At 43.6% G+C, this 16133-nt stretch overlaps 1 protein-coding gene across 1 annotated transcript; it reads right to left on the bottom strand.

Moving 5' to 3' along the window:
- Positions 1 to 1786: 1786 nt before the first annotated feature.
- On the bottom strand, positions 1787 to 15660 carry LOC132374611 (glutathione S-transferase A2). Its single transcript, XM_059938492.1, has 7 exons — positions 15554 to 15660; positions 10101 to 10214; positions 7999 to 8050; positions 6876 to 7008; positions 5077 to 5218; positions 3014 to 3145; positions 1787 to 2151 (listed from the first exon to the last, which is right to left on the bottom strand). The coding sequence occupies exons 2-7, from the start codon at positions 10185 to 10187 to the stop codon at positions 2029 to 2031; spliced, it is 669 nt and encodes a 222-aa protein (XP_059794475.1). The 5' UTR covers positions 10188 to 10214; positions 15554 to 15660; the 3' UTR covers positions 1787 to 2028.
- Positions 15661 to 16133: the final 473 nt, after the last annotated feature.

Here is a 16133-nt window from a genome sequence, read left to right as displayed (position 1 = left end):
TCCTTTGGCTTGGTGTACCAAAGACACTGCTTTCCAAGGCAAGGCTTTGAAAATTCTGGTTCCTCCGTCTGGAGCCCTCTTGCCCATCTTCTTGTATGTCTGGTTCTTTCTCACTTTTGTGTCTCACCCTATACGTCACCTCCCCAGAGTGACCTTCCCGTACCATCCATCTAAAGTAGAGCTCTCAGGGGATACATGAATATGTATAGCTGATTCACTTTGCTGTACAGCAGAAACTAACACAACATTGTAAAGCAACTATACTCTAATAAAAATTAAAAAAAAAAATAAAGTACAGCTCTCATTGCGAAAAGGGTACAAACTTTCAGTTATAGGATAAAAAGGTCTGAGGATCTAATGTATAACATGGTGACTCTAGTTGATAACGCTATATTGTATTTAAAAAAAGTAAATATGTAAGGCGATGATGGATGTGTTAATTAACTCGATTGGGGCAATCCTTTCACGGTGTATATCAAACAGCATATGATACCCTTTAAATATTGTACAATTCGATTTGTCAGTTATACTGCATTAAAGCAGGAAAAAATAGAGCAGAGCTCCCCCCTCGCCTCCCCCCCACAGTTAGTCTCTGTTACAGACCCTGTTTAATTTTCTTCGTATCCCTACCATGCCGCTCCTGGGAATCATCCAGGTTGCCCTGCCACACGCTGCATTTCTGCCCAACGTCAGACTCTGGAGCCTTTTCAGAGCCTTCTTCACAAGCCTGAGCTCCAGAGTGGGGAGGGCTGTCACTGATAATACATTATTTACTTCATGAAAATTCTGACCTTTTGAAATGAATCAGTATTGGATGGGATTAGTGTGACAGCATGTTGGCAAGAAAGGTGTTTGAATCACGAAACCAAGAAAAAGGGAGAGGGCTTCCGTGGTGGCGCAGTGGTTAAGAATCCGCCTGCGAATGCAGGGGACATGGGTTCGAGCCCTGGTCTGGGAAGATCCCACATGCCGCGGAGCAACTAAGCCCATGCGCCACAACTACTGAGCCTGTGCTCTGGAGCCCGTGAGCCACAACTACTGAGCCCGCGAGCCACAACTACTGAAGCCTGTGCGCCTGGAACCCATGCTCTGCAGCGGGAGAAGCCACCCCAATGAGAGGCCCGTGGACCGCAACAAGGAGTGGCCCCCGCTCTCAGCAGCTAGAGGAGGCCCACGTGCAGCAGCAAAGACCCAGTGCAGCCAAAAATTAAATAAATGAATAAATAAATTTTTTAAAAAGAAGCTAGGAAGAGGCAAGGAAGGATTGTCTCTAAAGCCTTCAGAGAGAGTATGACCCTGTCACACCTTGATTTCACACGAAGAGCCTACAGAACTGTGAGGGAATACATTTCCATTGTGTTAACCACTATACTTGTTGTCATTCGTTACAGCATCTGTAGGAGCATGATACACAAGGCCAGCATGATTCTGGATTAGAATTAGCCCTTTTGTTGTTTTTCTCACTAGTGTAACCTCCTTGAGGACAGGGACTATATCTGGCTTGTTTATCCTTAGTTACTGAGCTCCTGGAACACAGAATGTTCCATATTAGATATAAAATAAATATTAGTTCCATAACAGAATAGGAAAAAAGTTTGATTACCTGAAAGAAAAAGGTCCTCTGAAAAAAAAAAGAGAAGTTTTTAGGTTGTGGGTCAGAAAGGCAGCAAAATGCAAAAAAGACTATCTTTGTGTCACCAAGAATATCAGATGACGATTTCCACTTAACTCTTTTTGACTATGACAGTTGGTATGTGACCATTTTTTGAACAGACCAGAGTCCATGACACTTTCTCTCCCTTTATTTATGTTTAAGTCCCAGGCACATTCTAGGAGGAGATCATGATTTCGTATGTGTTCAAAACAAAATGGATTGTTCTGCAACTAAATCTGCATTCTAATTAAATTAGCCCTTACACTTCGGAAAATTTATTAGCTTCCCAGCAGCCAGGATCTGCATGCAGGTAAAGCACTTCACTGTGGGAAAACTTCAATCTCCGGAAGCTCTGGGCAGCCATGCCCGCATTATTACATCCTGAAAATCTTCTTCGCTTCTTCCAAATTTTTCTCATCCATGGGAGGCTTCCTCGGGCTGCCAGGCTGCAAAAACTTCTTCACGGCAGGGAGATTGCTGACTCTGGTTTTCAGGGCCTGCAATGCACAAGAGCACAGCTCAGAGTGCAGCCGAAGACCAGCCCCGTCATGAGCACAAACCAGAGACTCTGAGACCCTCGCAGAAAAGGGCCAGCCGAGGCCCCTCCATCAGCACCAGGATGAGGCCGGACACAGACACCTAGTGAGGCAGGAAGATAACAGCATCATAACGTTTTCCCCAGAGATGTCTTAGTTTAAGCCTTCACTCAGCTCGAGTCTTCCTCATGTTCTTCCTACACGTAAATTCTGCAGATTCACCCTGTCGTGCAATACGAGGAAGAGTAATGTGTCTCACACGACAACACAGGTAAAGGCTCCAAGATATCAAGACAGGAAGGTATAGGGGAATTGGGCTGGAACTGAAGACAGAAAACATGAAAGGTAGACAATGAGGCCAGTCAGAACCAATCTGCCCTCAGAGAGAGGGAGAGATGGGGAGAGAGAAATGAACTTGTAAGGGAAGGAACAGGAGCTGAGGGGAAGAAATGAGATGGTGGCAGACCTGCGCGGACAGACTCACGTAAAGAAAGAGGAGGACACACCTGGGAGAGAGGGAAGCAAAGAGGAAATGAGGAAAGAGACTGAAATGGAAGAGGGGCAGAGAGAGGCGCTAAGTCCTGGGTCTCTCTCCCGGAAAAAGGCAAGTCATTCTCCTTGGGGCAGCGGCCATCTCCAATGTCTTTGGCGTGACCAGATTCTTTCCATGCCCCAGACCAAGGCCTTGGAGTGAACTGTGGAGACCTGGGGGCAGTGAGGCCTGGACAGTGTCGGGGACCCTAGCATCACAGTCCCAGGGTCCAGAGAGCAGATGCCGAGGTGGGAGATGTGGGCAGCCCCCAAAGGCTGTGAGAGAGCTCACCTTCAGCAGAGGGAAGTTGGCCAAAAGGCTGGGGTCCAGCTCTTCCACATAGTAGAGAAGTTCAACCAGGTGGATGTCAGCCCTGCTCAGCTTGCTGCCCACAAGATAGTCTTGTCCATGGCCCTTCAACACCTGGCGAATGGAGGGGTCAGATCAGGAACACAGGCCCTGGCAGGCTGGGCCCAAGGCTCTTCCTCTGTCTCCCCTGCCCCATTTCCCCCTCTGTGCCTCACTGGGCGGGTGTGGACCTTCAGACCTTCTGCTGCCCCCGGATCAGTGAGACGGGCCAGGTGGGTCCCACCTCGCTGTGGCTGCCTTACTTGTTTCCAACATATGCACCGTGTTTCTGTTGACCTCACACCCTAAAGCGTGCAGCTCTGAACTTCATGATGAGGCCCTTCATCCATCTCTCTCTCTCCCCTCCCCCACCTTGGGCGGTGATTCCATCTTCATGACAGCCTTCTACCACCCTAAGCAAATTATTGCAGAGTCTGTATTTCTTCTCTCCTCTTGTCTGCTCTCCTCATTTCCTGGTCTCTCCCTCTGGGATCTGAAATAAACCTGGGTCAACCTGAATTTCCATCTCCCTGACAACATTGACTCTGACTCCTATTCCACCTGTGTCTGTCAATAACACTGTGGAATATGTTATAATTTGCATGCTGAACTGTCTAGGGGTGATTGCACTTAATGTTTTCAACTTACTTTGAAATACCCCCCAAAATAATATGTTTGATCAGAGGAGAAAAGGATGGGGAGATACATGATGAAGCAAACATAATAATAAAATACTAATTTTTGATTCTAGGTGGTGGGTATGTATGAGTTGATTGTACATCTCTTTCAACTTTTCTATGTGTTGAATTTTTCATAATAAAATATTGGAAAAAATATATGATGCTTACTTAAAATATTGCAACAATATGAAAATCATAGAGGCAAAAACACACATATCACCACCAAGTAAAGATAATAACATTTTGGCAAATATCCTACCAGACTATGTATGAACATAGAAGTATGGCTAAAAATTAAAGAATATAGGAAGACATCAAATGCTATTTTGTAATACACATTTTTCATTGATGTTATCATGGGGGTCTTTGATTTCTAAATACAGATGTACTTAAACTGCAGTGACTATAGAGGTTTCCACCATGTGAATGTGCCTAAACTATGAGCACCTTAAAGCCAGAAGAATGTAGTTTCTGATTGCTATTATTCACTCCTTGACTAGGACCTGACACATAAGCAATGAATTAATACTTGTGAAATGAAAGAATGATTTAAACTTTATAAAGATGAGGGTGTTGGTTAAGCTTTTTATTTTTATGTTAGCCTTCTGCATCTCTTACGATCATTTTTTTTTTCAGTTCATGATTCTTGTTTAGCATGATTTCAGGTAGTTTGGATCTTGAGGTGTTCTCCTCTTACCTTCAAAGAGAAACATTAACTAAGATATATACTACATATAATGATGGAACATTATTTTCTTGGTTTTGTATGATTTTCTTCGAAAGTCTGAGAGCCATGTCCCCAAAATTTGTAGATTATTTTTTCCTGAACAACTTTTCTTCTGTCTCTTCCTCTCCACCACTCTGCCCCCATCTCTATTTAGATACATCTCATCCATCCCCAAAACAGTACCACATTCTCCTGATGGGTAGGGTCTCATGTCTCCCTACACATGGTACCAGAATATTTTCTGATGCATTGCTGTCATTGTGCTCCTCTTGGATCAAAGCCCCTGCTCTGTGTTCTGCAGGATCCATCTACTCCAGGCTCTAGTGTGGCTCTCAGAGTTTCCATAGCCCAAGCTCTAAGTATAAGAATTCCAGATTGGGTCTGAGTAAATCAAAATTTTGCTGAAAAATTATAACTTGGGTAAAACTTGGGTACAATTCTTCCTCATGGTCAATTTTTATAAAATGCCCTAGAGTCAGGGTGCTACATTAGTATTCAGAAAGGCTCACAGAGGTGAAGGTCAATGCCCCTGCAATGCCAAGCACTATTTTTCTTTGTTCTTTGATCTCAGTGCCAAAAATGCTGAACAGTCCACTCACTTTTTCAAATGCAGGAAGATAACGGTTTGTTACACTCTCTTTGATCTGGGTCATCTTGGCATCTTTTTGATCAGGTGGGCACAGTGGCAAATGCATGATCATTTCACCCAGATCTACCACACCCTCTGCATACATATCAATCCTGAAAGACAAAATGACCAAATTGTCAAATGTCTCCTGCGTTAGATTTTACAGCTTAGAATGGGTAAGAATGGGGCATCAAGAGGTGGCAGAGTAAATCACCCCCATTGGGTGCACTTTTCTATGTCAGTCATTTAGTTATGACTTTTCTTAATTTTAACATTTCATTCTAGAGCAAGCCATTGAGGAAGATATATGTCTAATATTTTTGTTATATACATGACCAAATGTAGGGACAGAGCATATCAGTGACCTGTCCAGAGTCACAGGCATGAGAGAAACGGGTGGAATCACTGCAGGTAACCACTGAGACCACGCCTAGGGTTTGCCATCTCTGCTGTGGTGTGTTCTGTGCACAGTTAGTGTGATGAATTAGTACCACCTCAGTCATGTCCAGAGAGAGCCCTGGCACCACGGACTTAGTCATGTCCCTCTCCCTGTCCCATCCTGTCACACTACCAGGACCATTTAGATGCCCAACCAGTACTTCCTCCAGTTATTTCCCATAGAATATGGTTCCACAACCCTCTCCACATATTGTTGCCCAACTCTGGCCTTGTTTGCATTTCTCAAGACTCCACCCAAAATATCCCCTGAAATAATGCGTTTCTTCATTTCATTCCTGCAGTGCATATTCCAGGTAATTTTGCTGTTTTTCTTCGAAACATGGTTTCCTACAATAGTCTTTTCAAATAAAAGCTTTATTGAAGTATAATTCACATACCAGAATGTCACCCTCTTCAAGTGTAAAATTGTGTGATTTTTCTTTGTAAAGTCACAGAATCCTGTACCATCATCATACTCTAATTCCAAAATATTTTCATCACTTGCAAAAGAGATGCTGAGTGTGTTTTCAGGCATTCAGTATTCTTCCCTCCCTCCAGCTTCTGGCAAACACTAAACTACTTTTGGTTTTATGGGTAGCAATGTTCTGCACATGCCAAACAAATGGAATCATACAATATGCATCATTTGTGTCTGGTTTCTTTCTGTAAGAGAATGTTTTCAAGGTTCATCCATGTTGTAACACGGATCAGGACTTCATTCCTTTTCATGGCCAAATAGCATTCCACCATATGGATGTGCCTGCCTTTGTTCATCCATTCATGGACATTTGTGTTGTTTCCACTTTTTGAATATTATGAACAATAGTGCTATGAACTTTTGTGTACAAGTTTTAGTGTGGTTGTATTTTTAATTCTCTTGAGTATATTCCTAGTAGTGGATTGCTGAGTTGTATGGTAACTCTATGTTTAACTTTTTGAGTAACTGCCACATTCCATGATTCAATCATGTGGTCCCATCACAACACAGAGGAGACCCCCCAACTATGGCTGTATTGAATAAATCTGCCTGCTACAAACTGATATTAAAATGTTCCAGATAACCCTAGCATTGTGGGCTCAGTCTCTGCAAACCCTTGTCAAGTGGCCAGTCCATATAAAGGGCTGATAAACTAGGTTCCTGGTTATCCTTCTTATAATTTCTGAAACGGAAGAATCAACTCGTCTAGATACTTACCTTCTGAGGTTTTATCCTCTAGACACTCAGACACTTTGCCCCTTGTCTCAATCCCTGTGAGCACATCCTGCTCACTCAGGGAAGGACCTAGATCGCTCTTATTAATCATTAATGAAAGAACAGAAAAAATACCGTACAGGGCTCTCTCTTTCATGTCTTTCCCATAGAGGTTGTATTTGGTGGCAATGTAGTTGAGAATGGCTCTGGTCTGCACCAGCTTCATCCCATCAATTTCAACCATGGGCACTTGCTGGAACATCAAACTCCCTTCTTTTGAAAGAAGAAAAGAAATAGAGTGAAATGTTGGATGAATCATACTGTTAAGGTAAACTGAAACATTTTATGTATCAAAATTTTTGTTGAAATGACTGAAGACATAAAAGGAAACAAAAATTTTACCTGGTAAAATTTCAGTGGAAATAGCATTTTGCTTTTAGCTTCCTGTAATCCTTTTTCTTATCAATTTGCCTTTTACTTTTCAATCTATTATTTCAGTTAACTTTTTATTTCTCTTTCAGAGCATGGTATGTCCCTTTATTTTATGTGTTTGTCTTCATGGATTTTTAAGAAGAATATAGGAGAAGTTCCACCAGCCAGTTGCCAAGTCAAAAGGGAAATTCTCAAAGTAAGTCTCATGGGGTTCATGGCATTAAGGCCAGTTCTAAGAGAGACTCCTACATAGAGTGTTTTGTATGCTCTTCAAATCCCACCACTGGATAGTGCGCAGGGCAGGCCTGTTTTCCCAACTCCACTGCTGCTGGCCCTTGCTCTTTATCTCCCTCCTCACACGCTCACCTGGACTTCGAACTCATTCAACACCACTTGGTTATTTGAGTCTGCAATATTGCTATGATATTACCTTGTCAAACCTGTCAGAGAAAAGAATTCAAGGCAACTGCTGGGCGTGTTTCTCCCCTCTTCTTTCTAATGCATTTGTTTTCCTTGGGTGGGAGGGCTGTGTGGCATCCTGAACTGCTACAGTCACTCACGGTGCAGAAAGGCAGGGAGTGTACAGAGAGGGCACTCACAGGGCACCGGGGCCGCTTCCTTTAGCAAATACTCAGAGTTCCAGCCCTTCCTAGTCCTGAGTGAGCTGCAAGACCGTCTCAAGGAGCCCCACCCCTTACCTTTAACCATGCTTCTCCCTCTCCACTGACCCCACTCCCACCATGCACACACATGGCATTGCTGGGGTTGAAGTCTCAACTTAAGATTTCTACTAGATCCTCCCATCAGAGGAATTCAGTTTCTTGGTCTTACCATTTCTTAACTTATCCAAGTCTTCTGGAGTTTTTATAAATATCTCTTCAAACTGGAAAGCAGAAACAGTCAATGAGTTTTTGTTATTTCATTCCATAACATTATTGAACTTGAATGACCAATGTCTGGTGCATACTATGGAGTTTGGCAGGGTACACAGAGGACAGTGTCATGGCCACCTGGAAATTTAGATTAGAGCCACCAAGATAAAAGCATGGGTTGCAGCACATAACTGCTTATTTTGCAGCTTCAATTCACCTCCACACCGTCTCTACCTCTGTCAATCATTAGGTTGTGATTTGGGAGGGGGAAATCACTGGAGGAAGGGACTGGGAAGTTCTTCTAGTTATGGAGTTTTAATATCTCTGGAAAGCCCTTCTCTCCTTGTGAGATCAGGACAAGGTATTGGGTGTCCCCCAGCATGCAGTACCCATGGGGCCAGTGACCCCCAAGATGCTGCCACCAGGGGCCTCTGCTGTATATTACCTCCCTCCATTCAACTTTATAGTTTAAAAAGGGGTCTTGATGGTGAAAAGTTTGGGAATTGGGAGTTTCTAACTTGCTAAACAGTTTATTGTGGCTCTACATGATCCCATAGGGTCAGACTATACAGAGAGTGAGGTGTGTGGGCAACAATTTATAAAGCACCCAGTCCTAGACAACATAGGGGGTGGTGGGTGGTTAGTGTGGGAGGGTGGCCGAGGTAGGATGGGACTTGCTGGTGGGCTGTTGCTTGTGAGGCTGACGGAGGTGGGGTTGTGAGGATCACCCAGAGAACTCAGAAGTCCTGACCAAGAGCCTCTGGTAAGCCTTGCCCCACACCCTCCTCAGTCAGGCTGGGCTGGACAAGAGGAGGCCTGGGATCCTCTCAGCATCTCCCCCTACTTCACCTTCTGGTGGTGAACTCATCCTGCCCAGGGGCTCTGAACACAGGGGCTAGGTAAACATGCTGTTAGGAAGCTAAGCGAGCACACTAGAGGTTCCCTTTGCAGGACGCCACCTCACCTGAAACCCTCCTTTACTGCTTGCTCCCCCCTGAGGGACCAGATCTCCAGAGTCTGTCCATGACTCCCTCCCCAGGAAACCTGCACAGAGTTGCTGTGTCCCTCTGACCTGGGCTGAGAAGTGCTTTTCTCAGAGACACCTCTAGAGGGAAGCACTCAACAGAGTCCCACACTTGCTCCTGAGAATATGTCATTTTAACACTTTAAAGTGCTTGGGTGTCCTCCTAGGTGCTCCCACTCCTCTTTTAATCACATATTTACTTGTCTGCATCCTCACTAGAGTGTAAGCTGCCTGAGGGAAGGGACTGTGTCTGTCTAGTTCACCCCTGTATCTCCAGGACCTGGCAGGGAACCTAGCACTTCAAGGTGCCCAACAAATTCATTGCTGAGTGAATGCATTAAATCTAACAGGCAGTTTGTTACAATCCACCCCTCTCTGTATTTCTGGTTTATGTTTTAACTTTAATTACATTTATTTTCTAATGTGTATAGTTTTGTCTTTTTATTATGGACATTTGTAGCATACAGAAAAATGAACAGCAAATTATGATAATCCTCCTTGTACCCATCAACCAGCTTCAATAATTATCAGCTCAACCCAGTTGTGAGTTATCTATATGCCTACCCCCTCTCCCCTTCGTAATAATTTGAAAGAAATCCCTGATACATTGTATTTCATCCTTAAATAGTTCAGTGTATATTTCTAAAACATTAAAACTATTAAAAATAACCACAATACATTATAACACCTAACACATTAGCAAAGTTTACTAAATATCAACTGATATTTAATGTTCATGTTTTTAATAGCTGTATAAATGCCATAAATAATATTTTACAATTTTAAAAATCAAAATCCAAATTAGGCCCACACGATGTGATTAGTTTCTTAAATTTACTGTTTATTCTCTCTAATAAGAAGACATTTTAATAACATATTAGGACAAATCTGTTTATCTCTTAATAACTGACAAATCTGTTTTAATGCAAAACTCTTAACAGGTCAGTTAGTAAGAAAAGTCCCCTAGCTTATGTGAGAAAAGTACTTTGATACAGTTCATTTAGATTCAACTTCAGATGAACGAACTCAGGGCCCACCTCTACTCCAGCTGCAGCCAGGAGCCACCGGATGGCCTCCATTCTGCCCCGTCCATTGAAGTAGTGAAGCTTGGGTTTCCCCGCCATGATGGCAGTCTCCTGGTTTCTCTAAACCTTAGTGGATGAATGAATGAATGAGTAAATGAATGAACAAAGAATAAAACCACAGACGCAAAATGTACTTTATGATGTATGGCTGAACAGCACCAACAGTGCTGAAGAAGTATTGGCTCCCTTTGTCGCAGAGTCGGAAGAGTCCCTGGAATGTCTGCCTTGGCGCAAATTCCCACCCCCGATAGCCAACCGCGGGAAATTGCACCAAACCATTGTCCAGTCTCCATTGGGTAAAATCTGATTGTCTTGGCAGGCTAAGAGGTGAGCCTGTGGTGAGGATGCATGGGGGGTGGTTAGGGGGCAGAACGACTAGAGAACTAGTATTTATTAAAAACCTCCTAATGGTCCTGACCCAACACTAACCCCTTTGGATGCATTTTTTTTTAAATAAATTTATTTATTTTATTTATTTATTTTTGGCTGCACTGGGTCTTTGTTGCTGCGCGCGGGCTTTCTCTAGTTGCGCTGGGCGGGGTCTACTCTTCGTTGTGGTGCACGGGCTTCTCATTGCGGTGGCTTCTCTTGTTGTGGAACATGGGATCTAGGCACGCGGGCTTCAGTAGTTGTGGCACGTGGGCTCAGTAGTTGTGGCTCGCGGGCTCTAGAGCGCAGGCTCGGTAGTTGTGGTGCATGGGCTTCGTTGCTCCGCGGCATGTGGGATTTCCCAGATCAGGGTTCGAACCCGTGTCCCCTGCATTGGCAGGCGGATTCTTAACCACTGTGCCATCAGGGAAGCCCCCCTTTGGATGCATTATATCTTTAATCATCACAACAGTCTCATGAAATAGTTATTATCTCCATTTTTCCATTAATGAAACAGACGCTCAGAGCTTAAATGACATTCATGGAAATCCACACCCAGGATTAAAAAGAGGGCAGGGCTGGAACCCACACAGATGCAGGCCCTGGGAGGCTGGGAGGGAGGGGCCTTGGAGCCAGAGGACTTCGCCGACAGTGAGGAGGAGGCTGCAGAGTCTGCCTTCAGCTCCTTGGCTGTTATGCTGCCTCTGTTCAAAAGCTGAGACGGGGCTCAGATTTGCTTAACTGTCGCTCAAAAGTTCCTAGTTCTTTCTACAAACACAGGATGCTAATTCCTTCCTATTTTTTTTGGAATTCTACATTACGTCTCTTGGTACATCTCATACCTAGGACAAGGGATGTTGCTGCATTAATTTTACAGCATGGGATGGAACTAAGATTTGTTCAATGTCTGTCATACACTGGGCATTCTCACAAATTTATTTTCATTTACCCCTACAAAAATCAACTGCAGTGAAGTTTGTCATTGCTCTCATTTTACAGTTGGGGGTACTGAGGTTTCTAGGGTAACTTGCTCAAAGTAGGTGGCAGACCTGGGATTCAAATCCACTTCTATATGAACCCAAGTCTAGGCCTCATTTTTCCATATTCATGTTTTTCAAAATATGCATGACAATCCTTCAGTGGATTGTGAAATAGACCAATTTTTTAAATAAAGTAGAAGAAAATAGAAAATATCAGAGTGCCTTTCATGTTGAAGAGGTAAGCATCGTTCTATGAGTTTTTAGTTTTGTTGCGTGTATGGGCGAAAGAAAGCACGTGTGCACACTCATTTGTTCACTGTAATGGTAAGAGATACTTGGGTCTTGTCGGGTGAGTGCAGTTTGAAAGCCCTTGGTCTACAGCAGCCTGCATGAGGAGTGGACATAGCAGGGAACCAGAGAATTAAACTCAAAGGCTTCGACAATGGACAGAACTAGTTGCATCATGGGTGTGAATGGGAAACACACAGGACTCATTAAAAGCAGGAGTCCCAAAGCCAGGACTTAGGGAGAAACAGTTGCATTTTCTATCCAAATCCCAGGCTGTGTTTTTTATTTCAAATAATTACTATTTAATATTGGGAGAGTACATTTCATATTTCAACCAAAAGACAAAAATGTAGTTTAACTCAAAGGCACAACAATTAAAACACAGAAAATAATGGCATCTCGCAGATGCCTTATTTCTAAATTAAACAAACATATACACAAGTCGCCTGGGCTTCAGTAGTTGTGGCACGTGGGCTCAGCAGTTGTGGTTCTCGGGCTTCAGTAGTTGTGGCACGTGGGCTCAGCAGTTGTGGCTCTCGGGCTTCAGTAGTTGTGGCACGTGGGCTCAGCAGTTGTGGCTCTCAGGCTTCAGTAGTTGTGGCACATGGGCTCAGCAGTTGTGGCTCTCGGGCTCTAGAGCGCAGGCTCAGCACTTGTGGCGCACGGGCTTAGTTTCTCCGCGGCATGTGGGATCTTCCTGGACCAGGGCTCGAACCCGTGCCCTCTGAGTTGGCAGGCAGATTCTTAACCACTGCGTCACCAGGGAAGTCCCAACGTCCACATTTTTAATGTAAGGACTCAATGGCCTAACCTTTAGAAAGTAAAGAATTCTCTGGAAACATACTTAACTCATCTGTCTTGTAATTGGAGATTGTGTACTTTCTTGTCATGGGAAATGGAGGTGCTGTGATTCAGCAGAATTCTGTGAAGGGTGCTGTTGTGAACCAGAGGTCACAGGTCCCCCTCACACTAAGCTCCCTTATCCAGTGACTGAGGATCACCTTACAAAAGGAAATGAATTTTTCACTTATGTAATATTTTATTGTATGTTCCTTGTAAGCAACTTTCTTCACCTTTCAAATAAGAGGTCTCCGAAGGCCTGTTCAAGGCTGGGGCAAAGGTGACGTAAACTTCCTGGTCCCCAGAAAATGAGGAACTAGAGAGATTCAATGATTTGCCATCAGTCACACACGTGTGTTCCTGATTCACACTCAATATCTAGCAACTGTGTCCACCCTCAGGACAACCCCAGGAAACAGCTTCTAATACCCTATTGTCAAGAGAAGGAAACTGACATTCAAAGAGATAAAGCTACTTTCCTCGCTCACACGTTTTGTGAGCATTGGGTCGTTTGGAAAGCATCTTCTGACTTCTGGTCCCGGGCTGCCACCGCCCAACCAAGTAACACTTAAGCAGTCTCTCTGCTGCTCTCTGAGACTGTCGTTTATTAATTTTTTCCCCATTCGGAATCCGTTAGCCAACTAACAGTTAAATGGGAAGAAGAGAAGGAAACATGAAATTCACGAGTTCCTTTTTGTTAGCTGATTCTTAAGGGCTTGATATGAGGAAAAATGGCCAAATTGTGCCTTGTTTTACTCTGACATCCTAAAAATTTACTGTGAGTAAATTGAGCACTAGTATAACTATACTTGACCTTCATAAGGAAGTAGGCTCATCTTCCCTAAAAGGAATGTATCCTGGGATAATTCCAGTGTGAACTAAAGGATCTGTGTCTCTGGGGGGGCTCCTAAGGACAGCGTTTCTTAGCAAAGAGAAGGGAGGCTTAGAGACAAAGCCCAACTCCTTTCCTTTATAAGGTACATAAACCCGGGGGGGGGGGGTGTCTTATCTCTGTACCTCAATGTTCTCTTTTAAAATATAGTTATATCTATTAGTGAGGATGGTTGAGAAAACTAGATAAGGTATAAAAAATTCATAATAGGGACCAGGAAATCCAATTTCCCTTCTGCTCCCAGTTCCTGGGAGACAGGCAAGTCTCTGAGCACACAGGATAGCCCACGCGTCTTCTTTCTTCTGTCTGTATCTGTCTGTCTGTCTATCTACATCTATCTATCTACCTACCTACCTCTTGACCCATAGCTCCAGTAGGAATGAGATTTTGTACATATCCAGACTCTTTTTCAGCCAAGTCTTATAATGGCTCCCTTTTTATTTGGCTTGTGTGAAAGATGAGTGCTGTTCACTGATTAGTTAACCTGGAATGCAGGAAGTTTTTGGCAAAGATTCAGTGCAGTCTGGCACAGCAGTGAACACAACCTTTCGAAACCCCAGGACCGCAGCTAACCCCTGGTTCTGCCCCTGAACCATGCACCTTACCTGCCTTTCCCCTCAGGCCTGGCCCCAGCCCCACTTACTCCCTGATCTGGACAACTCCGGAATCTTCTGGTCCCCCAGCCCCTTTGCATGGGTTCCAGCCATGGCAGTGGGTTCCACCCACTGCTTTTTATAGCAGGAGCTCAGGGTCTCACTGTCAACACTTGATGGAAAAGATCCCTTGTCTCCTACCTCCTGTTTCTTCCCTGGAAGTGCAGACGTTTCACTGATCCTTCTTGAACACCTCGTTTCTGCTTGACGTGTAACTGTATTTCCTTCTCTTAACAAGTTTCCTTCAACTTCCTCAGCTAAGACTCGTTGGGCAGTTCCTGTGCTAAGAAATGATGGTTGCTGGGGAACACGATTGGAGCCTGATGTGGTGGATGCCCTAAAGGGGTTTAAATCTAGTCAGAAAAACAGGTTTGTAGACAACTGACAGCGCATAAAGGGCCCGTCAGTGACTTCACTTTAATTGGCTCTACCCAAGAGCCATGATTCTCTTAGCCAAGCAGCGCAGAGCAAGGGGAACGGCTGCAGGCTGAGAAAGCAGAGGTTGCTGCCCACCTGCCCAGGTGGCCCCAGCTCCACTGCGTCTCAGCCTCCAAGTTAATGACTCTACCCCACGTGTCATGGGATCCAAATGCTGCTGTCCGTAGCATCTTGCAAAGTGCTTCTCCTCGTTGCTGCATCCATATCTTCTCTGTTCAGTCTCAGGTACTATAATTCTCCCGTGAATTCATCCTGCCCTGGACAGCTCTAGGACTTTCACGGGATCTCACTGAACCTCTCCTGTCTAAGGCCTTTGTTTTTTCCCCCCAACATTAATACTTATAACAGTGCATTGTTCACGCCTACATTCCAATTTGAATGACTTGTACCTTCTAGCCAGGTGGATTTCTGTACTTTTTAAAAGCTAATTCTCTGCTCCCGTATTATCTAGTTTTCCCATCAAGACTTCCTTTGGAGGTTTGCCATGAGTTGCTTGAATCCCAGAGAGAGAAGGGGAATTGCCACAGCCCACTCTGATTTTCTGTTGACATTCAGACTTATTCCCATTTTAGTGAATCTTAATTTTGATTTTTCACAGCCCACACAGTATTACAGCATCACAATTTGCACTTGTTGTGAACTGACTACTTCTACAGAGAAAGTTACTCCAGCATAAACACCTACACTCTCTCACACACTGGTCATATTCGCCGATTGTCTAAAATGCTATCATTCTTTTTTCTCCTCATATCATTAATTTTTCTCAGATCTAAATTCTCATGCCTAGGTTTCTAAATTCTTCATTTTTACATTTCTGTAACGATGTATCCGACAGCAATGAACTAAAATTGTCCCCTAAGCACATCAAGAAAGCACAATGTGAGTATAAAACAGTTTTTCTTGTGCTGTGAGCACACTATACAGACGTATAAAATCAGTACGTACCTTATGAAAGTCTGTCTCCCACTTGGCTCAGCACCTCAATGCCAAGTCCACATGTGTTTATAAGCTGTTGTTACAGTTGACTGAACTCCTCTCTGAAGCAGGGAGAGTCGGGTTAGGGAAAAGCCCCTCCCACAGCATTCAGGGCCACTGGTTCCGTGCTAGATTTAAAAAAAGAAAAATGATGAGTCATTCCCTTATCATGATACAACTGGTTAATATCTTTCAAGGTCGGCAATTAAAAATTAAATACAAAATTTCAGGTTGATTGGACCCTTTCTGCCAGTGAGTGAAGTATTGAAGTATGGCTTTTTTTTCCTTCAGTTTTTTTTTAAACCTTTTTTTTTAAAAATTGAAGTTAATTTACAATGTTGTATTGGTTTCAGGTGTACAGCAAAGTGATTCAGTTATACATATTTACATATATATACATATATTCTTTCTCAGATTCTTTTCCCTTATAAGTTACTACAAAATATTGAGAAGAGTTCCCTGTGCTATACAGTACATCCTTGTTGGTTATCTATTTTATATATAGTAGTGTGTATATGTTACTCCCAAACTCCTAATTTATTCCTCCCCA

Source organism: Balaenoptera ricei, chromosome 11 (assembly GCF_028023285.1).
Source record: "Balaenoptera ricei isolate mBalRic1 chromosome 11, mBalRic1.hap2, whole genome shotgun sequence".
Lineage (NCBI taxonomy): Eukaryota > Metazoa > Chordata > Mammalia > Artiodactyla > Balaenopteridae > Balaenoptera > Balaenoptera ricei.
Note: the sequence above shows the minus strand (reverse complement) of the source record. Positions and strands in the feature narration are given on the sequence as shown.